Here is a 27,856-nt window from a genome sequence, read left to right as displayed (position 1 = left end):
GAAGAAGGGTTAGGGGAAGTTCAGAAGCACCAGGCTGCTGTAAATCACATTGAAAGGGAGACGCTGAGTTAATTTGGCTTAAGGCTTAAGCAAGTGTTTGACTGAGCGCATGGAGAAGCCCCCCAATACACTACATCCCTACAATCCAACCCTCCCATCTGTTCACCATGTGCCACTTGACCAAAGCATGTGAGCTTTGTGCTCGGTGGAAACGGTGAGGGTATTGTTTAAATTATTTATTCATTTTTGTTGAAAGTCAAAGTATGTCAATTTTCACCCTCTCATTAAGATTTCTTGCATCAAAAATCACAGGCATGACACTTTAATGGCCCATAATGCAGCTGCATATGAGAAAGTATTCACCACATGTTTAATTGTGATAATAGGCAGCCAGAATAAAAGATCAATTTTGTGAAGTATTATTGGAAAATCACATCAAAAATGCAGAATGTTTTGGGAATGAAATGTGTAAATGCATATATGGGTCAACAAAAGAGTTGCTGTGAAATTTAAAAATATATGAACAGAAGAATTCAGTTCACATATTAAAAATGTGTCACGATATCACATTATCGCCACATGATTATCATGATGTCTAAAATAATTCACAGTAATGATATATCTATAGAATTTTTTGGAGAGAGAGTCTCGTTTTTGCCTTCCATTTCTGACAACATGATTTTTGTGCAGCAGTTGCAGCATTGTCGTTGTGTTTTTTTGTTTTGTTTTTTTCATGACGGGTGGCAGTCGGTGTTACAGTGTGGTCACATCCTTAAAATTTAGGCAAAATTTTGAAAGCAGAAAAAAGGGTCCATTATCAATACTGTAGCGATGAATAAATCACTGCTCACACAGAAGTGGCTTTCAGAACACTCAGTTTTGTGTTTGTCAGCACTAAAATTTGTAAATTCGCATGATTGATTTGAATATGAGTGAAATCTGCATAGGGAACTTTTTCGCCCCTTGCGTGAAACTCCAAATTACACCGATTCCTATTGAAATGAATGGACTTCACCTGCAAAATTTTGCAGAGCAACAGTAAATGTGATCCAGCTACTGTTGTTTCAACCATATAGAAATGGTACTGGATTGTTTATGCTATTATCATATGTATCGTATTAACATATCAATATTTCATTTTTAAAACGGTTATCATCAATACTGGGATATAGTAAGACTCAATGAGTAATATCACTCTCTCAGATGTGTAATCCATATAAAATTGAAAGCAATCGTATCATCATACTAATACATCACCCTTGCAATTGTACTTTGTCTGAAAGTTCACTATATAAAAATTCCATATTGAAAGAACTGTACAATGAAGCATAAACTGAGGCCAATTTAGAGCAAGATTTCGTCAAGTGAGAAAATCGATAACCTTGAGTAGAGCTTGTGTGGAGTAACTGTACAGGCTTTCATTATTAAATAGATCTTGTTTTTTTTTAATGAACAATCTGAAAATGTACACTCACTTCCTGAATCTAAATTTGAAAAGCAACAGATTGAATTCAAGATAGAAAAGCAATTGTTTTTTTTGTTTGTTTTTTTTGTTTTGTTTTTGTTTTTTTTAGATGTAATTAGCATGGATCCCGCATGCTTGAGTTCTTCATTTGTGAATTCCTTTAGTCTCGTTGATTATTAAATACCATTCCCTTGCGCCAGATGTTCATAACGCATAATCCAAATGCACAAACACACACGTGTCCGAGGGGTGTGTCTACAGCTTACCCTCTCGCGCCACAGATGCTTGATCCCTCTACTCCAGAACAATGTAGCAAAGCTCTCCAAGTTTGACCTTTCTCTGTGAATGGTTGTCTTGCCAACTGCCACCGCAGCAGATGCCGAGAAGTCTTCCAGACTCTGAAACCCTTTGACCCTCGAATTGCATCTCTCGGTGGGTTTTCCCACCAAGGGGGTGAAGCTGAATGAGCAATTAAGAAGTCCTATGGTGGTTATTGCATTTGAAAATCACAGCCCTGTTAAACAAGGCCAGCAGGAAGTGGGTAGTCTTTATGGTTCATGCAGACAACATTCCCGTACAGGCATTAGTGGCCATCATGCTATAACGCAGCAGTAATGGGCTCATAGAGTCATAGCTCATCCTCTGCAGTTGAGTATGTGGGTGACAGTGATGTTCTGTGGGTTTGTGGTGCAGATACAGAGAGCTGGTGGACACCATCCTCACCGACAGGAAGAAAACATCCGCAGAGGAGAAGTGCCGCCACATTCTGCAGCATTGTAAACTCCAGGGCTGGCAGGTGAGTTACCAAAGATGTCTACAGAGCTTTAGGGAAATGTTCAAAGGGGACAGATGCTCTGTTCCGAAGCTAGTGAGCATGGATTACAGAGACTGGATTTTAAGGCATCGTAGTCTAAGGTAGGCGACATAATTGTGTTTTGAGATACCTTATGTTTTTCCAAATTCTATACCAGCATCACATCTATCCTTTGCAAAGAAAGCAGTTCTAGGATGTATTATGACAACATCATTAAAATCCAAGGTAGCAGACGAGCGATTTTGATTCTTGATCTTAATATTAATCTCATATTCCTTTTAATACTGCTAAGCAAAGATTGAGTTTAAAGATATACTATTTTACACAACATATACAGTATACAGTATCTCACAGAAGTGAGTACACCCCTCACATTTTTGTAAATATTGTATTATATCTTTTCATGTGACAACACTGAAGAAATGACACTTTGCTACAATGCAAAGTAGTGAGTGTACAGCTTGTATAGCAGTGCAAATTTGCTGTCCCCTCAAAATAACTCAACACACAGCCATTAATGTCTAAACCGCTGGCCACAAAAGTGAGTACACCCTTAAGTGAAAATGTCCAAATTGGGCCCAAACTGTCAATATTTTGTGTGGCCACCATTATTTTCCAGCACTGCCTTAACCCTCTTGGGCATGGAGTTCACCAGAGCTTCACAGGTTGCCACTGGAGTCCTCTTCCACTCCTCCATGATGACATCACGGAGCTGGTGGATGTTAGAGACCTTGCGCTCCTCCACCTTCCGTTTGAGGATGCCCCACAGATGCTCAATAGGGTTTAGGTCTGGAGACATGCTTGACCAGTCCATCACCTTTACCCTCAGCTTCTTTAGCAAGGCAGTGGTCGTCTTGGGGGTGTGTTTGGGGTGGTTATCATGTTGGAATACTGCCCTGCGGCCCAGTCTCCAAAGGGAGGGGATCATGCTCTGCTTCAGTATGTCACAGTACATGTTGGCATTCATGGTTCCCTCAATGAACTGTAGCTCCCAAGTGCCGGCAGCACTCATGCAGCCCCAGACCATGACACTCCCACCAACATGCTTGACTGTAGGCAAGACACATTTGTCTTTGTACTCCTCACCTGGTTGCTGCCACACACGCTTGACACCATCTGAACTAAATAAGTTTATCTTGGTCTCATCAGACCACAGGACGCTTGTCTGCTTGTCTTCAGCAAACTGTTTGCGGGCTTTCTTGTGCATCATCTTTAGAAGAGGGGATGACAGCCATGCAGACCGATTTGATGCAGTGTGCGGCATATGGTCTGAGCGCTGACAGGCTGACCCCCCCACCCCCCACCCCTTCAACCTCTGCAGCAATGCTGGCAGCACTCATATGTCTATTTCCCAAACACAACCTCTGGATATGACGCTGAGCACGTGCACTCAACTTTTTGGTCGACCATGGCGAGGCCTGTTCTGAGTGGAACCTGTCCTGTTAAACCGCTGTATGGTCTTGGCCACCGTGCTGCAGCTCAGTTTCAGGGTCTTGGCAATCTTCTTATAGCCTATGCCATCTTTATGTAGAGCAACAATTCTTTTTTTCAGATCCTCAGAGAGTTCTTTGCCATGAGGTGCCGTGTTGAACTTCCAGTGACCAGTATGAGAGAGTGAGAGCGATAACACCAAATTTAACACACCTGCTCCCCATTCGCACCTGAGACCTAACACTAATGAGTCACATGACACCGGGGACAGAAAATGGCTAATTGGGCCCAATTTGAGATGGTCCTCACTGCAGAACACAAGATCCAGGGGGTGTGGTTGGATCTAGATCTAACTCCTCCCACTTTACATTTACCTAAACCTACCTGTCTCCACCCCCTGATCCCTAAACCTACCCATCCCCACCCCTAAACGTACCCATCACCACCCCTAAACCTACCCATCTCCACCCCTAAACCTACCAATCTCCACCCCCTGGATGTGGATCCAACCCCGCCCCCTGGATCTTTTGTTCTGCAATGAGGGGCTACTGCCCAATTTGGACATTTTCACTTAGGAGTGTACTCACTTTTGTGGCCAGCGATTTAGACATTAATGGCTGTGTGTTGTTATTTTGAGGGGACAGCAAATTTACACTATTGTACAAGCTGTACACTCACTAATTTACATTGTAGCAAAGTGTCATTTCTTCAGTGTTGTCACATGAAAAGATATAATTAAATATTTACAAAAATGTGAGGGGTGTACTCACTTCTGTGAGATACCGTATGTGCTTTGTGTTTAGTTTAGCATCATGCTATCATCAAACTCTGTTGAACTCAATTGTAAGTTGAGACTCATGTGATGTACTGTTATTTGGTTATTAGGTTACATATCAATTATGATACTGTTTTAGCAGTCATTTTTCTAAACTGGAAGTAAAAAAGAGATTCAAATTTATTCAATTTTTCTTTTTCTTGTTTCTGCTAAAGAAAATATTTTAGGTAAAGGTCACACATGGAATTAACTCGGTTAAGTAAAATGAACAAATTGAATAAATACTTTTTCTTTAAATTTATCTTAATATTAATAAAAAATGTTTGCTTGCCACAGCACTGACATTAACAGTAACGTTCATTGAATGAACCTACCAACACCATAATCTTCATATAACCATCATACAATCTAACCACAATCTCCACAAAAACAAAAAAGGTCCCAAATAACTGAACATGAAACACAAACAGGTCTTTCCTTTTACTCAAAAATTCATAAAATAACACTTAATTTTATTCTTTTCTATCCAATTCAGTCCTGTGTAAAGCATGTTGTGAACTAAAAATCTGTCTATACAGTTTCAGTCAATGCAATAATGATTCAATAACAAAGTGGATTAAGTAAACTTTAATTTGACATTTAAGTGGGCTGTACAAAATTAAATTAAGTTGTGATCAAATGTTCAGCAATTGTGTTGCTTTAGCTGATTTCAAGTAAATTCAACAAGCAGCAAATTTTTTTTTTTTCTGTGAATATAGGTAGTAGGCAGCAAACTCTATTTTGGAACAGAGCTAATGTGATTACCTATCTCTCTTCCTGTTTTTTTCTCTTGCTCAGATGGGGAACAGTAAGGTTTTCTTGAGATACTGGCAGGCCGATCACCTTAATGACCGCTGCCATCAACTGCACAGGAAGATTATTGTCTGTCAGAAAGGTAACGTGATCGGCAGAGACTGTGTGGTCATACTGTATTATCTGTCACCAGGCTCATATTTTTACTTAATCGTGTGTGCGTGTGTGTGTAATTCAGTGGTGCGTGGCTGGTTGGCCAGACAATGTGCACGTCGCAGGCTCACGTCTCGGCAGCAGGAGCAGTGTAACATCCAACGGTTCCTTCAGGGAGCAGAGGACTTGGGTATGCGTGCTTACGACAGCTTGGTCATCCAAAACGCAGCAGATATCGCACGAGAGAACGACCGCCTCCGGGGTCACATGAGTGCTCCACCGCTGGGTGAGAGACCAGAACCTGTGGGCAAAGAAGAAGACTCGCCCAAGAGGTGAAACTTATAGCAGACAATGTGTTACTTTTTTAACTAACCATGAATTGTTAGTAATCTCTTTTTACAATGCACACATCTCAATTTAAAATTATTCTCAATTATTAAAACCAGCTATTTCTAGGGTAACAAGGTTCTCAGAAGTTGAGTGCGCTCCTCTCTCTATTGTTTAAATAGTTATTAAAATAAAATACATATCAGGAAAATAATCATATTCATATTGGTGTCCCTTAGAGGATCTCTTTCAAGAAATCTTAGACTTGTCTGCTGAAATTCAATCAAATGTGGCATCTCAAATCAGAGTGCTACTATGAGACTTTCTCTTGAAGGATTATATTAGACAATCTAACAGTCTAAATTATATTGGAGTGTCTGATTATTTCCAAAATGGGCCTTTTCCACATGGGTGTGAGGAACCTATAAAAATTCATGGGAGGTTTTATTGGTTCTACTTGTTCTCCCTTTGCAAACAAAATGGGCACAGAATGTGCCTTAGTTTGCCACTGATGCCAGAATCACTGGCGCTTTTTGAGATGTTATTGGGAATTCAGCAAAAAGGAAGCCTGATCTCAGGTTAGTTGTAGATGCTATTAACAGTGGAACATACAATACATACTACCATCTCCATCTGAAAAAGTCTGCAAGCTGCAAGGCAAGATTTGCCTATTCGATTGATATTCAGTACCCAAAACTGATTCCAAAGGCAAAAATACATTTTTTTTATTATTTTTTTATTAATAGTTTCAGAAGGTACAAACAAAACAATTTCTGATTAAATGAGTCGCAAGATCCATGGTGAAAGGTGTTTTAAGCACTCTACTTCAAGACCAACCCATACCAGTGATGAAATCACAGTAACACAGAACATTAAGTGGCTTGTTGCTTTATTAAAACTATCCAAACACACAGGACTTAGCACAGATTTATGTAGAAATTAGGCATAAACAACTGACACAATGCAACAGTTGCCAAGGAAGTGCTGATCAGTATCATTGGAAGGGAATCTATTCACACAAGCATAAACACAGGTGTATTTGGGTGGCCATTGTCATCAGCAGTGCCTCAATCATTCTGCATATGACCATCTGCTTTTATGAAGGGGGTGGGCTTCTTGTTCTACAAAACACGCACACGCATTTATCACATACATTCACTTTTAGCATCACAAATGAGGGAGGTGCAGGTTGAGTGATTGAGTGATGGGGGTTTCATAGCTAATCTAGGATGTGGCAAACTCAATCAGTGAATCAAGAGGAGCTCCATACTGCTAATCAGAGAGAGATAAGACCCACCCCCCACTCTGGGTTGCTGAGATCTCCTTAGGGTTTTAAGTCACTGTAACCCCTCACCACTCCCCCTGTTCCCTGAATACCATCAACCCCAACACACCATTGCCTTTCCTGTGAGAACAACAGATGGCAGGCCCAGATTATAGGGGAAATATCAAACAAGAGTGTGCATGTCACATTAGAGTATTACAGGAATCAGATTAGACTTAAACAGTCAGCAATGTAAATAATCTTTTCAGGCTTTAATTTTGTTTATCATAGTGTTTAGAATCATAATGCAATGCTAATTTGTTGTTATCCTTTACTGGTATCAAGGAAGAAATGAAAATGAGTAGTCTCTGAGTCTTTAATACTAATGCATGCTAAAAAAAATAAAACAATAAAAAAAGTGCAAAACAAAGTGGTTTGTTCTTTGTGCATATGTGTGTATAATTTTCTTTTACCACAATTCATTGTGCCCCTGACTACCAGGAAGTACCACTTTTTGAGAATTAATTTGATCTGCATATCGTGTAATCATTAAGGTTACATTTTTAATCGATTGACAAGCCTAGTAATTTATTTTATTTATATTTATTGTTAAGGAAACACCCATTCCAGTTAGTGTAGTGTAATGAAATCTTTGCCCAGAAATGAATGGACAGCTTGACATTGGTGTATTGATTTTATGAAGGTTGAGGCTGATCCTCCCACACATGGCAGCTGCTTAGCGCCTTCACTACCCATCATACATTGAGACAGTACATATGCTTCTAGTCTGATAGTAAGTGAATGATTGAAAGAATGAACATATGAATGAATAATGATTTGCTAGATTGGGGAGGGGGAAAGATACCAGGTTAATACCAGCCATGATGAATGACAGAAATGGCACTAGAAATCTTATTTCCACAAGCAGTTGTACTATTTGAATTTGCTGAATTATTCATCCCATCATCCTTTTGTTTAGGGCTGTTGAAAAAAGTGGGAGGGTTAACGATGTGGCGGGTCGTGGGGGGAACAGACCACTCCGGCATTTCCGCTCCAGCTCTGTGCCTCTACCCCTGGTTATGGACAGCTTGGTACACTCCAGCATCGGGACATCAATCAAAGCAGCCCTTCAGCCTGCATCACACTCCACTGAGGATGGAAATGGAGGGAGTCTCTCCTCCCCACGAAAACAACCTCCTCCCAAACCCAAACGAGACCCTAATACACGTCTGAGTGCATCGTACGAGGCAGTGAGCGCAGGACTGAGTATTGCACCCAAAGAGAGCCCTGCTGAGGGTCAAGCCTCTCCATCTGGAAGCCCACCAAAAACCCAACTCTCTCCTTCTGATCGTACGTATAAATATGAGCTCAAACATTCACTGCATGTCCAAAAGTATGTGGACACCCTCTTCTATTATACATGATGCATTGACTTGCACAAAGCCTAAACCTGAATCCCACTGATTCACCTTTGGGAGCCAGACCCAATCATGCAACATCAAAGTCCAACCTCACTGATGCGTTTGTGTCAGAATGGGTGCAATACTTGCATCCCTATTCCAACATCTAGTGAAAAAACCTTTCCAGAAGAGTGCATGGAGAATTAGGGAGTACCAACTTGCCATTAATGACAGTGGTTTCAATATAATAAATGTAGATTAAATATTAATTAATTGTAAATACAATGTAGGTCTGGTGTTCAGATGTCCACATACTTTTGACCATATACATGTTTCATGCAACACAGAGCTAAATGTCTTGATCTACTTCAATACTGAGAATTGTTCCTGGCATTCCAGTAAATATCTTTCCCTTTCCTTCCAAAACCATCCATTATCCCACTACGCCTCCAGCTCTCTCTAAACCACGCCCTCACAGTGATGACTACAGCACCATGAAGAAGATCCCACCCCCCAAGCCCAAACGCAGCCCTAATACCAAACTGACAGGCTCCTATGAGGAGATCTCTGTACCTTCTCCTGCACGCCCCACAGACATGAAACTTGTCAGCCTGATACGAGGCGGCCACTGCTTGGGTCTCATCCAGCGAGCAGCATCTGCGGATGGCCCCCATTCTTCTGTGCTAAGCCTCTACCCCTGCCAGGATGAGGAGGATGTGTATATTGAGATGGTGGGGGCCTCAAGAGCCCTCAGCCTGGCTGACTCCCACAGTCCAGAACTGGGAGAGGCGGTATATGAGGAAATGAAGTACTTCCCACCTGATGAGGTGGGGTCAGCTCCAGTGATCAAGCCTGAAGCTGTCAATCCCATTACCACTACCCTACCTGCCCCAGTGCTGGAAATCAAGAGGCCTGTGACTTTGATTGAGCACTCTGGCACGCTCGGGGGAAAGCAGCAGGGCAAGGATGGGACAGCATGTGACATTCCAGCTCCATTCCCCAACCTCCTTCCACATCGTCCCCCACTTCTAGTCTTCCCTCCGTCCCCTGTTACCTGCTCTCCCGCCTCAGATGAGTCCCCCCTTACGCCTTTGGAGGTGAAGAAGCTGCCTGTGTTCGAGACCAACCTCAACTACACCAGCCAGGATGGGGGCAGCCCACTCTCCCCACAGTATACCCGGCAAAGAGCTGACTCCTCACCGAGTCTTTCCGTCTTAATGCCAGACAAATCCACGCCTCCCTTGACTCCTCCTCCCCCTCCTCCCCTCCGGCAGCACTTCCACCTCCTTACCGTCCCCCATCCCACTTCCCCTTCCCCCCTGAACCAAACTTCTTGGCTCTGACCCGTGCATCTTCTGTGGCTACCACCGATTCCTCCAAAGTCTCCCATAAAATGGGGCACAGTCTGGCAGAGACGCCCCCAAGCAGTTCCAAACCTCCCTTCTCCCCGGTAAAGACCTCGAGGCCAGAGCCCCGCAGAGCTCACTCCTGCTCCTCCTCGCCTCTGCTCTTCAACCCTGCCAATGGGAGACCCCTCACCAGCCCTCTAGATGAGCTCAACACCCTTTTCAGCTCAGGGCGCAGCCTGCTCCGCAAGTCCACCACTGGAAGAAAGATCCGTGACAGCGGTGAGTGAGCGTTTGTGCATGTGTTGGGGTACATGTTAGGGCTGTCACAATATTAGATTTTTCACACCACGGTTATTGTGGCCAAAAGAATTCACAATATCGATATATCGCGATATCTATAGAAACCTTGGGGAATCAGCCAAATTAATTTTTACTTTATATAGTTTTTCTTTTTACCCAATGAACCTAAGGATACTGATAAACACAGGGCACATGCATTTTCACTTCTTCTTCAGGTCACAGCTGACCTGTACTCTGGCTTTCTCTGTCTTCTTTGAAGCTCCCTATGAAATAACAAGAGAGAAAATATTGTCAAGTTCAACAGTATGATGAATAAATATTAACATCAAAACTGATACTTTAACCTGTTAACTTGGCACAACCTGATATTGCCAAGTGCAACGTGTTCCTGGGTAAACATCTTTGACCCTGGAACAACATTGTGATTAACCAATCAGATTTCAAGAACCAGTTTATAATTTTTGTGAAGTTTAGGATTACAATCAGTGTTTGGTGCTTGTACATCAGTGTAATTTATCTATCAGTTCCTCTGATTTTAGGGATTACTCATGGTTAAGGTTAGGTTTAGGTGTAGGAATATGGTTAAGATTATATTTTTGGATTAAAATGTTGTTCCAGGGTCAACAAAATATGTTGACCCAGGAACACGTCTAACTCGGCAATATCAGGACGTGCGTTAACTTGTGTAAGTTACCCGCATTTTAATCTTTTTAACCTATAGTTGCACCGGTGCCAATGAAGACGTGCAGTTAAAGCGCTTCTAATTCAGTTTTAATGTGCGTCTAGAACGACCGCAGATGAGGCATTAAGTGCATGGCAATGTGACCAAAATAACATTTTACAGTGTTTAATGTAGCAATGTGGTCGCTCAGTTTTTCTGGATTTGTTTTAATCGTGTAAAGAAGATTTGAACAAAGAAATCAAGTGCTACGCACATGTATTGGCCATGACTCGATTGCAAATACAAATACAAAATTTAGACGAGTAAAGAAAAAGTAGTACTTATTAAAAGAATCACCCCTTTATTTAAATATATGAACACAGGAAACCGCTGTTAACAGGTTAATGCAACGTTTCCCATTTCATGACTAGTAAAATAATGACAACTTACTGTCTGTATAATATTGAACATGGTTCTTCTCAGGGTAGCGCGTCAGTATAATTTCTTTGGTGCGACAGCGAGCTTCATCACCTTCTTGTTTGACAGGTGTCAGTGTTAAGACACAATACTGCCACCTGGGAGCTCAACCAGGTACTGGCACTGGAGTAGGCTATTTGCGAGTCGTGTTATCTTAAGTGTCCTGTTCATTACAAATATCATGGTTATCGCAAAAATATCTGTATATCGTCACACCTAAAATTAACACGATGTCAATATTTCATGATTTGAATATTACGGTTATAGTCAATACCGGTATATCGCGACACCCCTAGTACATGTGTTCTAAAGTTGTTGTAAGTAATTCCGGTGCCATTTGTGGCACCAAAAGGAATTGCATACCTGAATGACCAAGCAGGTCTCTCAAACACTTTGTCTATAGTTGAGCCAGTGTTGGACCACGCCAGGCCTCTCTGTCAGAAAAAGCAATGTTGAAAGTGCCACAGAGCGACAGTACAGTATTTCTACTTTTTGCTGAAATCTTTTGTTTCACAGTAGAAAATCAGTCATACAGATTTATAATGTCATGAGGGTGAGTAAATAGCTGCATTTCACAGATTTGCACAAAACTTTTTGCGATATTTTATAAATGTCAATAAAAAACTATTGCGAAATGAAGCTGTTTCCATTAACCGATGTAACACTAAAACTTTTTTTTCCTCTCGCGATAACTCATTTTGATGTATGTTGGTAGGTTTACGTATATCGCAGCCGTCGCTGCGAGAACCACCTCATGCGAGCGTGAAAACTTTTTTGTGATATGGGAGTTTTTGTGAAATTGAAATGTTACCATTGGGCATATTTTCAATTCGCAGTTTCAATTTGTACAATTTGAAGGGTAATGGAAACACAGATTATGATTACACAGTTTCCATTTCTGTGTGAACTATCCTTTTAAACAGTTGCATTGCATGCTCCAGAGACATGAATCACAGATTTGTATAGCTCATCAAAGGAGTTTACGCTCACCAGCACACATGGTCATGCTTAATTTGCTGAAGGGGCATTAAAATAGTCTGGTCAAATTATAGAAACTTTCCCAGCACTCTTCTGGTTAAATGTAATTTCATATATGTGGTTACTGAAAGGCACATCCTGTTTAGTATGTTTTTTTCTTGACTCATCCAGTGCCATGCTTTGTGTTTGTCAAAAACAGTGAGGTCAGTGCTGATAAAACAGACATTTACCATAAAACCTCAGTGTTCTCTCTCAGAAACCCATTCTGATGCAGGCAGAGTGTTTATGTATGATGGAGGTTTAGGCTGTATTTTGCATATTCTCTGGATCACTTTTACAGCACGACAACATCCTCATGCAACAACTGCCCTTAAATGCTTCTACAGTATGGTCCCAAAGGTTGAACTGAGCCAGAATAATCTGGAATGGTGTTCTGGCATCTTTATTTATTTTTATTTTTAACTAACATATAATGCACATTAAGGACATATACATTTAACGAAAAGAGTGTTAAATGTCACATTAAAATAAGATAATTTGACAAGAGAGCATTCTTAGGAAGGACGCTGGTTGTGCGTGCCAATTTAGTTCACATACTGTGTCTAACAGTTTCCCTCGCCTCCTCCTCTTAACCTTTGTTTTTAATTAAAGATGCTTTATCTACTCCCATCATGAATTTATGAGCATGGATCCCGTATGACCCCCAACCCATATGTGCTTATGTGCAAAATAAGTGTGAGAACTTTTAATCTAGTTTAATCTAAATATTTTAGTCCTTGATTGGTTACATTGATGAGCTGTTTGACTATTTTCCTATCTAGAGGCGAGAATCAGCTGTCTGCTTTCTGTTTATATGCATCACCAAGATCACGAAAGTTCGATACAATTAACTTAGCAACCACTATGACTAATCACATCAACCAGAAACAGATATTTTTAAACTATATATGGATCTAAAGCAAAGATCATTTTAACAATATGGACTCTCATTTGATTGCAGTGGATGATTGAAATGTCTGGTTTGTTAATTTCATGTGTAACAGCATTTTATGGGATGTTATGGAGACATAATCAATGAGCTTTAATTATTGGGTGCATGTGTAATGTCGTCTAGAGATATATATGTATGTGTATGTACAGTGCTGTGAAAAGGTTTTTGCCCCCTTCCTGTTTTTTTTATGTTATTTTTATTTTAATTTTTTTGCATATTTGTCACACTTAAAAGTTTCAAATCATCAAACTAATTTTAATATTACACAAAGATAATGAAAGTAAATACAAAATGCAGTTTTTAAATGATGATTTAAAACGGAAAGAAGCTGTCCAAACCTACCTGGCCCTACGTAAAAAATGAATTACCCCCTCCTGTTAAATCATGAAAGAACTGTGATTAATCACATTATTTTAGAAAGCCAAGTTAAATTTCACTAGCCAAACCCAGGCCTGATTACTGCCAGACCTGTTGAATCAAGAAATCACTTAAATAGAATCTGTCTGACAAAGTAAAGCATGCTTAAAAACACATCATGCCGCGATCTAAAGAAATTCAAGAGCAGATGAGAAACAAAATAACTGACGTATCAGTTTGGAAAGGATTATAAAGCCATTTCTAAGGCGTTGGGACTCCAGCGAACTACGGTCAGAGCCATTATCCACAAATGGAGAAAACTTGGAACAGTAGTGAACCTTCCCAGGAGTGGCCGGCCTACCAAAATTACTCCAAGAGCACAATGACGACTCATCCAGGAGGTCATAAAAGAACCCAGAACAATATCTAAAGAACTGTAGTCCTCACTTGCCTCAATTAAGGTCAGTGTTCATGATTCAACAATAAGAAAGAGACTGGGCAAAAATGGCATCCATGGGAGAGTTCCAAGGCAAAAGCCACTGCTTTGCCACTGCAAAAATTAAGGTTTTGGAGTGGCCAAGTCAAAGTCCAGACTTAAATCCGATTGAGATGCTGTGGCATGACCATAGTCCATTCATGCTCGAAAACCCTTCAATGTGGCTGAATTAAAACAATTCTTCAAAGAAGAGTGGGCCAAAATTCTTCCACAGCGATGTGAAAGACTCATTGCCAGTTATCACAAATGCTTGATTGCAGTTGTTGCTGCAAAGGGTGGCACAACCAGTTATTAGATTTAAGGGGCAAGCACTTTTTCATGTAGGGCCAGACAGGTTTGGACAGCTTTTTACCCATTATTTCAATTAACTGAATCATTCAAGTGTGACAAATATGCAAAAAAAGAGGAAGGGGCAAAAACTTTTTCACACCACTGTGTGTGTGTATATATGTATATGTGTGTGTGTGTGTGTATATGTGTGTATATATATATATATATATATATATATATATATATATACAGGTGCATCTCAATAAATTAGAATGTCGTGAAAAGTTCATTTATTTCAGTAATTCAACTAAAATTGTGAAACTTGTAATCTCAACAAATTAGAATATGGTGACATGCCAATCAGCTAATCAACTCAAAACACCTGCAAAGGTTTCCTGAGCCTTCAAAATGGTCTCTCAGTTTGGTTCACTAGGCTACACAATCATGGGGAAGACTGCTGATCTGACAGTTGTCCAGAAGACAATCATTGACACCCTTCACAAGGAGGGTAAGCCACAAACATTCATTGCCAAAGAAGCTGGCTGTTCACAGAGTGCTGTATCCAAACATGTTAACAGAAAGTTGAGTGGAAGGAAAAAGTGTGGAAGAAAAAGATGCACAACCAACCGAGAGAAGCGCAGCCTTATGAGGATTGTCAAGCAAAATCGATTCAAGAATTTGGGTGAACTTCACAAGGAATGGACTGAGGCTGGGGTCAAGGCATCAAGAGCCACCACACACAGACGTGCCAAGGAATTTGGCTACAGTTGTCGTAATCCTCTTGTTAAGCCACTTCTGAACCACAGACAACATCAGAGGTGTCTTACCTGGGCTAAGGAAGAAGAACTGGACTGTTTCCCAGTGGTCCAAAGTCCTCTTTTCAGATGAGAGCAAGTTTTGTATTTCATTTGTATTTCAAGTTGCTTGAAGTCCAGAGTTAAGTTTTCACAGTCTGTGATGATTTGGGGTGCAATGTCATCTGCTGGTGTTGGTCCATTGTGTTTTTTGAAAACCAAAGTCACTGCACCCATTTAACAAGAAATCTTGGAGCACTTCATGCTTCCTTCTGCTGACCAGCTTTTTAAAGATGCTGATTTCATTTTCCAGCAGGATTTGGCACCTGCCCACACTGCCAAAAGCACCAAAAGTTGGTTAAATGACCATGGTGTTGGTGTGCTTGACTGGCCAGCAAACTCACCAGACCTTTTCCTTGTCAAGAGGAAAATGAGAAACAAGAGACCAAAAAATGCAGATGAGCTGAAGGCCACTGTCAAAGAAACCTGGGCTTCCATACCACCTCAGCAGTGTCACAAACTGATCACCTCCATGCCACGCCGAATTGAGGCAGTAATTAAAGCAAAAGGATCCCCTGCCAAGTATTGAGTACATATACAGGAAATTAACATACTTTCCAGAAGGTCAACAATTCACAAAAAAAAAATGTTTGAAGTATTCTAATTTGTTGAGATATTGAATTGGTGGGTTTTTGTTAAATGTGAGCCAAATTCATCACAATTAAAAGAACCAAAGACTTAAACTACTTCAGTCTGTGTGCATTGAATTTATTTAATACACGAGTTTCACAATTTGAGTTGAATTACTGAAATAAATGAACTTCTCCATGACATTCTAATTATGTATATCGTCCATGTAATATTTATGTGACTGGAGCTAATACCCCCTGTGCCCTTTACAATAAACTGAATCAAGACAGAGAGAGAAAAAAGGAAATAAATAAATAATTATATATATATATATATTTATTTATTTATTTATACTCTCTGTCTTGATTCATTTTATTGTAAAGGGCACAGGGGGTATTAGCTCCAGTCACATAAATATTACATGGACGAGAGATGATGTAGCTATGAAATATTAAATATCAAAGTCTCCTGCTCTGCTGACGGATGTGAATCGCTGCAATGTGTGTGAATCCCCAGAGTATAATGTGTGTGTGTTTGCGCGTCCTAGGACACACTCAGTGTCACTCCAGAGCAGAGGAAATTACTTCTCGCATTACTGTACGTTCACGACTGTGTGTGTGAAATGAACAAACATTAATCTGTCATACTGTTTGTGTCAGTGTCATGCTTGAGAAATATTTCAAGACATGTCTACAACACAACATTTTTGCATGCTGTATTGCACCTTTTAAGGTTAGGTGTTATAAAGCCTTCATATTTAATCAGATTTAATTAATTGTGGACAGCACATCTTGTCTAGCTATCTTTCTCTGTTGTTATTGTTGCTGTTGTTGTTGCTTTTTAATGCTTTAATTTATATATACATTAAAGGTCCCATGACATGCTGCTTTTTGGATGCTTTTATATAGGCCTAAGTGGTCCCTAGTACTGTATCTGATGTCTCTTTCCCGAAATTCAGCCTTGGGACAGAATTGCAGCCACTACGAGCCAGTCCCACAATGAGCTTTCCTTAGGAAGTGCCATTTCTGTGTCTGTAGCTTTAAATGCTAATGAGGAGGAGAGAGGCAGGGCAAGGTGGAGGGTGGGTGTGTGGCCTTAACCAGCTTGCGCTATCATGCGCTAATGTTGACAGTGGATGTACGTAATGCCTCCTAGACACACAGTCCTTCAAGCTTTTCAGTTTGACCCAGAATCTGATCCGGATGAAGAAGTTGCAACTCAGCGGCCACGGCAGGACGTCTCCGAATGGTTAGTTTAAAATATTGTGTCTGGATACGGTACTTTAGTTGGTTTGTTTATGTATGCTGTTATTATCATGTAGCTAATGCTAGCCATAGGCTCGGATGAATGAACTAAAAAAATACTTCGGTGTTCATTTGTACATCCAAACACTGAGCAACTGTCATGCTTCGCTCGTGTGCAAGCCATGATGTCTCTCGAGGAAAAAAAAATATTGCGCTCGCCTCGCAAGGTAGTAGCTCATTTTCTCATGTGCGGGCAAAGCAGAGAAAGGGGAGGTAACCTTTCCCCGTATGACGACATAAAGGGAAGATTCCAGATTGGGCCATCTGAGCTTTAATTTTCTAAAAGGCGAAGCAGGATACCCAGGGCTCGGTTTACACCTATCACCATTTATAGCGACTGGGGGACCATAGGCAGGCTTGGGGAACTCATATTAATGTTAAAAAACCTCATAAAGTGAAATTTTCATGCCATGGGACCTTTAATACTTTAATTCAATGACTTATTAGACTGATCACGTGACAGTAAAGAAATGTATAATGTTACAAAAGATTCTATTCCAAATGAATGCTGTTCTTTTAAACTTTCTATTTATCAAAGAATCCTGAAAAAATGTATCATGGTTTTCAAAGAAATATTAAGCAGCACAACTGTTTTCAACATTGATAATAATAATCAAAAATGTTTCTTGACCACCAAATCAGTATAGTATAATTATTTCTGAAACATCATGTGACACTGAAGATTGGAGTAATGATGATGAAAATTCAGCTTTGCATCTCAGGACAGGAGTAAATTGCATTTTAAAATATATTAAAATAGAAAAGTTATTTTTTTACAGATATAAAAGTTGTTTTTATTATTTCTAATATTTAAAACAAATATTTATGATGTTAGATGGAGGGGGAAAATATGAATTTCAGTTTCAATTGTAATCAGATCATGTGGCACAAGAGGACAACATCTTAAGACATAGTTTTACTTTACTTTTAATTATTATATTGATAGTTTGACCGAGGAGAAAAAAAAAAAAAAAAAGTGTTTAATTATAAAAATGCAAAACAGCATTTGGGATTTTGGACTGTATATCTGTATACCCTGTTGAAAAAAACAGCATATGCTGGTTAGGTATGTTTTGAAGCATGACTGCTGGTTTTTAGCTGGTCATGAGCTGGTTTAAGTTGGTCGTGTGCTGGTCCTAAGCTGGTCCTGAGCAGGAGCTAGTTGCTTAGGACTAGCACATGACCAGCTTAAACCAGCTCAAACCAGCAGTCATGCTTCAAAACATACCTAACCATTATGCTGTTTCTTCAACAGGGTATCTGAGCCTGAAATACTGAAATATAATGCCTGATTTGAAATGGAATTTTAAAGACAAAACCCATTTACACATCAGTGCTCAGATGTACATGGTCATAATTGCCAATCTCAAGTGTAAAGCAATTGTGACTGTTTTCCTCATGTGAATACATAAGGTAGTGTCTGTAGGGGTCCCAGACACAAAGCTGCAGTTAATGAATCTCTGATAACCCCAGATGCTGGCTGTGAAGTCAGATGCTCATGACATGAGTGAGAGCATGCTGTAATGGAAACGGGGCTTTTAACAGAGCTTTAAAGGGGCAGCTGACCCTTGTGCTATATCCATCCCTGTGGCGGTCAGATCCAAGCAGACGCACATGCCCCGAGGCTTAAACCCTCCCCATTCTTCCGCTCTCTCTGCCGTCAACGTCATTGCTTGACTCAATCATACCCATAATTCCTGCCAGAGCAGCTGCAGATGCCCCTTCAGAAATGTTAGTGACTCAAGGTGGCAGGTGTTAACTTGCATGCAAGGACGCTGCTGATTGTATTGATGTGACCCCTCCCTTAAATATTATGGAAGTATAAAAAAAAAAAAACACGTACTATAGGGCTCAAAATAGAACTTTAATAAAATATAAAGGTAAATAAATAGATAAATTGTAATTAAATTATATTATTTACAAATCACAATGGATTTAGGGACCTATGGGACCTATGGCTATTATTTTATTAATACAGTTGTCTGATTGATTTTATGGTCTTAAGCATTCAGAAATCACGCAAAAGAAAATTAAGCAGTTTTACTACGAAAACCATGGTTAATTTTTGTAAGGGTTGTGATGTCCACATGTTTTTTTGTTGAATAAATTTATAGAGGCTGTGTCATCTATAGCAAAAAGGTGGCCAAAAATGAAAGATTAAGCGGATATTTGAATTAGCCTTAATATTTGGTCAACAGCCTATTAAACAAGGATATATCATCGTCCTGTAAGTGTAACAGCAGCAAATACCAGGCCTTTGGTTCCCTTTTCAGGGATTTGTAATAACATGTAATGTTGAAAAAAAAAAAAAAAAAAAAACAATAGACTCCATCACAAAATTTGTAATGGTTCTACTGGTTATGATGGAACTTGTATTGGTTTTAATGGAAACTGTAATGTAACCTGTTGGTCTCTATTGGTAATTGGTCACCTTCTAAATCCTAATGGAATATGTCCCAAAACACACTATAGAAAACCATTTTTTAATGGTTTTAATGGTTAAAAGTTGATGGTTTGTAATTTATGTAATGGTCTTTGTGATTTTTTTATTTATTTTTATTTTATTTTTTATTCATTTGTGATGGTATTAGAATTTTCTGTGATGGTTTTATTGTTTATTTACAGCAGGGTTGCCTCATTATTTTTATATAATGCATTTTAAGTCATTTTAAAGGCTGTTGTTGGCTTAGGTTTGTTTTATAACCACAAAAAAAATATTATCTCAATACTTCTTTGTATATTATTATTTGAAGTAAGAAAACCATGGTTAATTTGTGGTTACCATGGCTACAAGAACCATGATTTATTTTTATTATTTTTTTTTATTCATGTTAAAACCATGGCTAACTTTCGTAAATGAACATGGAAACTCGGAGAGAATATTACATGTGTTGGCGGTGGTGAAATTATTACTGACATTAAAACATGTTATTAACCTCAACACCCAAAAACGTTTCATAGGATTATGAATGTAGCCTACCTGAAAGTGACACACGGGCTTCGTTTTCATCTTCTTCTTTTTTTTTTCCATGGTGCTGGATTGCTGATATCTTTTCACGGACATAGTTATCCATGATCATTTGCATTCAGCCGCAAACATGAGGTACGAGGGGTTGCGGATGCGGGAATGGCGCATCACGTTTTTTTGGGGGGGGGTTTTTGTTTTTTGAGCAACTGGGATGGTGCCCCCCTTGGGAATTGGTGCCCTATGCAAACTGCGTACTCTGCGTATAAGGAGTGGCGGTACTGCTTGTCACAAACTGGGAACACATAGGTTGATGGTCACGGTTAGATGTTCTGTGGGGCCTTACATTGTGCTGAAGCATACACATGCAAATCAGTGTACTTATTGAATATTTTTCTTCATTTCTTTTCCATAGGACTCTCAAATTCTAACATTAACCTGCCAGGTCGAGAGGATCAAGGCCCCATCTCTCCGTCAGCACAGTTACAGGACAAAAACGCCAACAACCACACCTCTCCCAACTCTTCGAACCCTGCGCCCATTGAGAACGGCAACCAGATCTCTAATGGTAATGTCAAGTCAAGTCACCTTTATTTATATAGCGCTTTTAACAATACAGATTGTGTCAAAGCAACTTTCCAATATTAGGAAAATAGTGTCAATAATGTAAAATGACAAGATTAAACACTCAATTTTCAGTTAAAGGCATTTCATTATTGAATTCAATGATGTCATTGTCCAGCTCAGTTCAGTTTAAATAGTATCTGTGCAATCAAGTTGATGATATCGCTGGAAATTAAGTGTCCCCAACTAAGCAAGCCAGAGGCGACAGCGGCAAGGAACCAAAACTCCATCGGTGACAGAATGGAGAAAAAAACTTGGGAGAACCAGGCTCAGTCGGGGGGCCAGTTCTCCTCTGGCCAGACGAACCAGCAGTTCAATTCCAACTGCAGCAAAGTCAGATTGTGTAACGGACTCATTTGGTTCCCGTGGTCTTGTCCCGATGGCTGTCTAGGTGACAAGGTCTTCACTGGGGATCTGTCTCTAGGGCTCATCTAGTCCTGATCTCCGCTGACATTCAGAGCTATAGAGGTCATCTCTAGGTGCTGATCCACCATCTGATCTGGATACGGACTGGATCCGGGTGACTGCAGTGACCATCTGATCTGGATACGGACTGGATCCCGGTGACTGCAGTGACCAAAGAAACAGACTAATATTAGCGAAGATGCTATTCTTCTTACGATGTAACAAGTACATTGGGTGTTATGGGAAGTGTTCCCGGTTCTGGTTGACCTAATTAATGCAGCCTAACAATCCTTTAACGGATTTGAATATTAGAAGCGTATTACTGTATTATGTGTAAGCCAGGTTAAAAGAGATGGGTCTTTAATTTCGATTTAAACTGACAGAGTGTGTCTGCCTCCCAAACAGCGTTAGGTAGATTGTTCCAGAATTTTGGCGCTAAATAGGAAAAGGTTCTGCCGCCCGCAGTTGATTTTGATATTCTAGGTATTATCAAATGGCCAGAGTTTTGAGAACATAGTGGATGTGGAGGACTATAATGCGATAAGAGCTCGCTCAAGTACTGAGGAGCTAAACCATTCAGGGCTTTATAAGTAATTAACAAGATTTTAAAATCTATACAATGTTTAATAGGGAGCCAGTGAAGTGTTGACAGAACCGGGCTAATGTGGTCATACTTCCTGGTTCTAGTAAAAACTCTAGCTGCTGCATTTTGGACCTTCTGGAGTTTGTTTATTAAGCGTGCAGAACAACCACCCAATAAAGCATTACAATAATCTAACCTTGAGGTCATAAATACATTAATTAACATTTCTGCATTTGACTTTGAGAGCATAGGTCTCAATTTAAATATATTTTTAAGATGAAAAATGCAATTTTACAAATGCTAGAAACGTGGCCGTCAAAGGAAAGATTGCTATGAAATAGCACACCTAGGTTCCTAACTGATGACGAAGAATCGACAGAGCAGCCATCAAGTGTTAGCCTGTGTTATAAGTTATTACAAGTGGGGGCTTTAGGTCAGATAATTAACACCTCTGTTTTTTCAGAATTTAGCAGTAAGAAATTATTCATCATCCAGTTTATCTCAACTATGCATTCCGTTAGTTTATCAATTTGGTGTGTTTCGCCGGGCTGCGAAGAAATATAGAGCTGACTATCATCAGCATAACAGTGAAGGCTAACACCGTGCTTCCTGATGATATTTCCTAAGGGTAACATGTAAAGCGTGAAAAGTAACGGCCCTAGTACTGAGCCTTGAGGTACTCCATACTGCACTTGTGATCTATATGATACCTCTTCATTCACTGCTGCAAATTGATGGCGGTCAGATAAGTATGATTTGAACCATGCTAATACACTTCCACTAATGCCAACAAAGTTTTCTAGTCTATTCAAAAGAATGTTGTGGTCGATAGTGTTGAACTCAGCGCTAAGATCCAGTAGTACTAATAGAGAGATACAACCACGATCAGATGATAAGAGCAGCTCATTTGTAACTCTAGTGAGAGCAGTCTCAGTACCATGATACGGTCTGAATCCTGACTGGAAATCCTCACAGATACCATTTTTCTCTAAGAAGGAATATAATTGTGAGATACTACCTTTTCTAGTATCTTTTACAGAAAAGGGATATTCGAGATCGGTCTGTAATTAACTAGATCTTTATGGTCAAGTTGTGTTTTTTTAATGAGAGGCTTAATAACAGGCAATTTGAAGGTTTTGGGAACATATCCTAATGACAATGACGAATTAATAATAGCCAAAAGAGGATCTTCACCTCTGGAAGCACCTCTCTTAGTAGTTTAGATGGAATAGGGTCTAACATACGTTGTTGGTTTAGATGATTTAACAAGTTTATACAATTATTCCTCTCCTATAGTAGATATTGAGTGGAATTGTTGCTCAGGAGATCTATAGTGCACTATCTGATGCGATACTGTAGCTGACGACTGCATGGTTACAATTTTATCTCTGATAGTATCGATCTTGGAAGTAAAATAGTTCATAAAGTCATTACTGCTGTGCTGTTGGGAAATGTCAACACCTGCTGATACTTTATTTTTGTTAATTTGTTAAATACCTGGGGTTTTGTTTGTTTTCTTCTAAAAGAGACGAAAAGTAATCAGATCTAGCAGTTTTTAATGTTTTTCTGTAGCATAGGCTACTTTCCCGCCAAGTAATACGAAATACCTCAAGTTTTGTTTTCCTCCAGCTGCGCTCCGTTTTCCGGGCTGCTCTCTTTAGGGCGTGAGTGTGATTTTTGTGTTGTTTTTGAGTTTTGTGTTTGGATTATTGGACGGTTGGAAGATCCAAACATGGCCCATTATAAGATTTCTAACAGAGTCAGTCACTTATTAATTTTTTTTCCTGTTGGTATTTGATAGAATCCATGATGCCATGTGTCTAAACAAGATGTCCAGGACCTCTAGCAGAAATATAGGCCCACAACATCAAAAATACAGCAGTATATTTCATTGTACACATGGGGTACTTTTTATCCCTGTTCACCAAACCCATCTTGAGTGTTTGCTGCTAAAAAGCTCATTTTTTAGTTTCATCTGACCATGGAAGCCAGTCCTATTTCCTATATATAAGTTCCAGTCGTGTCTGATAACTGAATTTGCTGGAGTTTGTTTTTGGATGAGCTAGGAGAATTGTTCTTGAAACCCTCCCAAACAACATGTGGTGATGTAGGTGCTGTTTAAGGTTTTCTGACCCCGAGACTCAACTATTTTCTGCGATTCTCCAGATGTGGTCCTTGGAGAGTCTTTAGCCACTCAAACTCCTCATCGTGCATTAGGACGATATAGACACACGTCCTCTTCCAGGCAGTTTCGTAACATTTTATGTTGATTGGAAATTCTTAATTATTGCCCTGATGGTGGAAATGGGAATTTTCACTGCTCTAGCTCTTTTCTTAAAGCCACTTCACTAATTTGTGAAGCTCAGTTATCTTTTGCTGCACATCAGAAAAATATTATTTGTTTTTTCTCATTGTGATGGATTATTAAGGGAATTTGGGCTTTGTTTTCCCTCCTATTTATATTTCTGTGAAACAGGAAGCCATGGCTGGATAATTTCATGTTCATAATCACCCTGGAGTGCTCAAAATTGTGAATATGAATGAGAATATACTTCAGAGATATTTTACTCATAAGAATTTCTAGGGGTGCCAATAATCATGTCCAACGTGTATTTGAGAAAAACATTTATTTCATAATGATATTTCCTCCCATTTTAAATTCTTATTATCCAATGAAAGCCACAAATAAAAGATCAAAAGGATTAACAATGTCGATTAATTTTCACAGCCGCCTTTGCCAAAAATATCGGCACCCTTGGTAAATATGATCAATGACTATATGTATGCTTGCGCGTGTGTGTGTGTGTGTACTGGTATATATAGTTCATGAGGACACAAATGTGTATAATAACATGGGTACTACAACATAAACATGGTTTATGAGGACACTTCCTGTGTCACCGTAAAACAAAAGACTTAAAAAAAACATACAATACGGTGTTTTATGAAATTCAAAAATTGCAAGTAGTTTCCTGTAAGGGGTAGGTTTAGGTGTAGGGTTGGTGTAGGGCAATAGCACATACAGTTTGTACAGTATAAAAAACATTACGCCTAAGAACTATGCCAGACTGTGTGTGTGTGTGTGTGTGTATGAGATATATATGAGATTTCATTTATATTTACATTTTACATTTACATCTTATTTATATTTGTATAAAATAAATAAATGCAATATAAATAAATGCAATCTGCTTACAAAAATATATGCATAAAATATATCGATATATTTTGAATGAGTCACTAAAAATAACTGGTTCACATACCAAGGGCCAGTTTTATTAACAGCTTGCACCAGCGCAAACCGTCTTTTGGCGTTAAAATTTTACTGTCAGGTTTTACTAAAGCTGCGCAGTGATGAATTAGCACTGAAAAGGCATGGACACAGTTATTTTTGCACCTGACCTTATTGAATATGAATTTGTGGGAGTTTCCCTTTCAGATGCAAAAGTTATGGGAGGAGAGTATTAAAATGAATCATGCAATGCTTTTTACTAACATTTGTGCTCAGTCAAATTACTGGCATTTGCGCCATTATTTAACGCCCAAAAAAGCATTTCTTAAACTATTTTGTGCTTGAAATGGCTGCAATTGTTGTTGCTAGGAGGAGGCACTGCAGGGAACAGAGAGCATGTGGTAGAAGGGAGAGGATTTTTTCCACACATATTAATTTATTTTGAATGCCAGAAGAACACATTATCCGAACATACCGTTTGCCAAGCCATGTTATTTTTAATTTGATTCAGGAAATAAAAGACGGCTTGGAATACCAGTCTATCAAAACTTCTAGCAAACCTTCATTTTTGGCCTCCGGTTCTTTTCAACGTACTGTGGCTTCTTTATTTCTTTATTTGCGACTATGCCAATTTGCGCTGCGCTTGGTGTATTGCGTTGGTCGATATGTAAATTAGATTTTGCATCTGTGTTCTTTAATTTGCACATTGTTAATAAATCACATGCAGAAATTTCCCCTCCCATTGGCGCCATTTTGGAATTGCGCTCTCGCGCTAATTTGCCCTGTTTAGTAAAACTGGCCCCAAGTCACTTGTTTGTGAATCGAACAACATTGCTAATTACTATGTGCATTATATGTGACCCTGGACCACAAAACCATTTTTTTAAATTGAGATTTATGAATCAAATAAGCTTTCCATTGATGTATGGTTTGTTATGATAGGACACTATTTGGCCAAGATACAACTATTTGAATATCTGGAATCTGAGGGTGCAAAAAAAATCTAAATATTGAGAAAATTGCCTTGAAAGCTTTCCAAATGAAGTTCATAGCAATGCATATTGCTAATCAAAAATTAAGTTTTAATATATTTACGGTAGGAAATTTACAAAATATCTTCATGGAACATGATCATTACTTAATACCCTAATGATTTTTGGCATAAAAGAAAAATAGATAATTTTGACACATGCAATGTATTTTTGGCTATTGCTACAAATATACCCCAGCGACTTAAAGACTGGTTTTGTGGTCCAGGGTCACATATATATTTCCCTAATTTAGAATAATAATCAGCATGTTCATTGACATTAAATGAGGATAGGAATAAATATTGCAAATTTCACCTAATATAAATCCAACTGAGATTCTCAAGAACATTATCTGGCCACGTAAATAAGACTTGTATGCAGTTATTAGTGATGAGACCCTTTATCACTCAGTTGAAAATGTTAGGTCTACTACTTTTTCTCTTCATGGCTTTATAAATGTGATCAAGATCAGGGGAGACTAACCCCACAATCCCATGTTACATTAGGCCATGGGCCGTTGCATGTCTTAATGTGCATCCATCCAATTATTCAAAGCTCAATCGCATGTCATTGGCCGGCCCAGCCTTCCCCCAAGGTTTGTTTGCCACTGAGACAGGTCCAATGACTGCGCAAGCTTTGGCCAGCTGAGCGTGATATACACCACAGAGGCACAGCGCTTTACATGCATGAGGAAATACTGGAGATAAAGTGAGAGAATAATAGAAAAGGAAAATATGGCAAATTGAGAGCAGTTAGTGGAGAGGAAGGGATTGGAGAAATGGTCAAGGTAAGATGGAGTGAGTTGACCCAGAAGCTATCACTGAGGCAGGCCGTGATTAAAGTGAAAGGCTCTGGACTTGATAAAGTGCTCTCCTAAAGAGCCATCAGATGGCTCAGGGTCTCTCTGTCTCCTTTACACAAACACATACACTCACTGTCTTGGCCTTTTGTCCTCTCAGTGAGGCTAATATCTGCGTGTGGGGGACTTCCATATTCCACATGATGGGATGTAGTGGGCGGAAGTTTTAAACAGCCAGCAGTGACCTATACACTCAGCCATTAAATGTCTGCATCTTCAAGATAATGGTATATGAACTAATGTGCATTTCCCAAAGGAAAAGAAAAAGAATACAGTTAAAGTAGCTCAGGTTTTAGGCATATCTACACGGGCATTGAAACAAAAACAAAGTGACTGTGATGGTTTTCAGAACTGGGTCTGTTTCTTAATATAATACTCGAGCCTAGTGATTTTTTTTAATGAACATGACTGTAATACCATGGTACTTTTTTGGTACCGTAATGTTTGGAAATCTACCATGATGATACCATGTTTTTTTGTTTTTATTATTATTGTTATTATTAATGTTGTTGTTGTTCTTGTTGTAATGTTTACATGACATATAATAATGGATTTATGCATCTTTGTGGTTGCCATTAAACAATATGCAAATACAGTAGATGTAAGAAACAAGACGAGTTGGAATTCATATGGAATTATTACAATGGCATCCTTGTTGCTAAACCTTTGGGCAATAGCTACTTTCCATTTAAATTTCCATATTAATGTATTATTATCATTACTAATACTGATAATCATAATACTTTTATGTATTAATCATTATTTAGTATTTTTTATACCCTTTTTCTCATAATTAGATTTTTAAGATTGAACCTATTTAATCCCAAATTTTTCCCAGACATGAAAATATTAATTTTCATTAGTAACCCTTTGAAATAATCTTTTTTTTTTTTTTTTTTTGGAAAAGCATGTGAAAAATTGGGTTTTATGGTCAGTCACAATTGTGACCGGTGGGATAATGTATGTAATTCGTGTAAATGAATTAACATATTTCTGCAGTCATCAAAATTATTATATATCTTAGCCCAGCTATTTTAAACTGTTTGATCACATTCTAGGGTTGCTATTATGCATAAAAACCCCTTATACAACATTGATAGGAATACTGAGGTAAAAGACAAAAAATAGA

At 39.1% G+C, this 27,856-nt stretch overlaps 1 protein-coding gene across 1 annotated transcript in view; it reads left to right on the top strand.

The window, feature by feature from the left end:
* myo16 (myosin XVI) overlaps positions 1 to 27,856 on the top strand; it is a 207,122-nt gene that overhangs the window by 156,248 nt on the left and 23,018 nt on the right. The window contains 7 exon segments of the mRNA XM_058786814.1: positions 2,159 to 2,261; positions 5,323 to 5,419; positions 5,516 to 5,762; positions 8,001 to 8,371; positions 8,875 to 9,683; positions 9,686 to 10,049; positions 20,409 to 20,561. Of these exon segments, the coding sequence (XP_058642797.1) occupies positions 2,159 to 2,261; positions 5,323 to 5,419; positions 5,516 to 5,762; positions 8,001 to 8,371; positions 8,875 to 9,683; positions 9,686 to 10,049; positions 20,409 to 20,561 (2,144 nt within the window).

Source organism: Onychostoma macrolepis, chromosome 09 (assembly GCF_012432095.1).
Source record: "Onychostoma macrolepis isolate SWU-2019 chromosome 09, ASM1243209v1, whole genome shotgun sequence".
In the NCBI taxonomy this organism is placed as follows: domain Eukaryota; kingdom Metazoa; phylum Chordata; class Actinopteri; order Cypriniformes; family Cyprinidae; genus Onychostoma; species Onychostoma macrolepis.
Note: the sequence above shows the minus strand (reverse complement) of the source record. Positions and strands in the feature narration are given on the sequence as shown.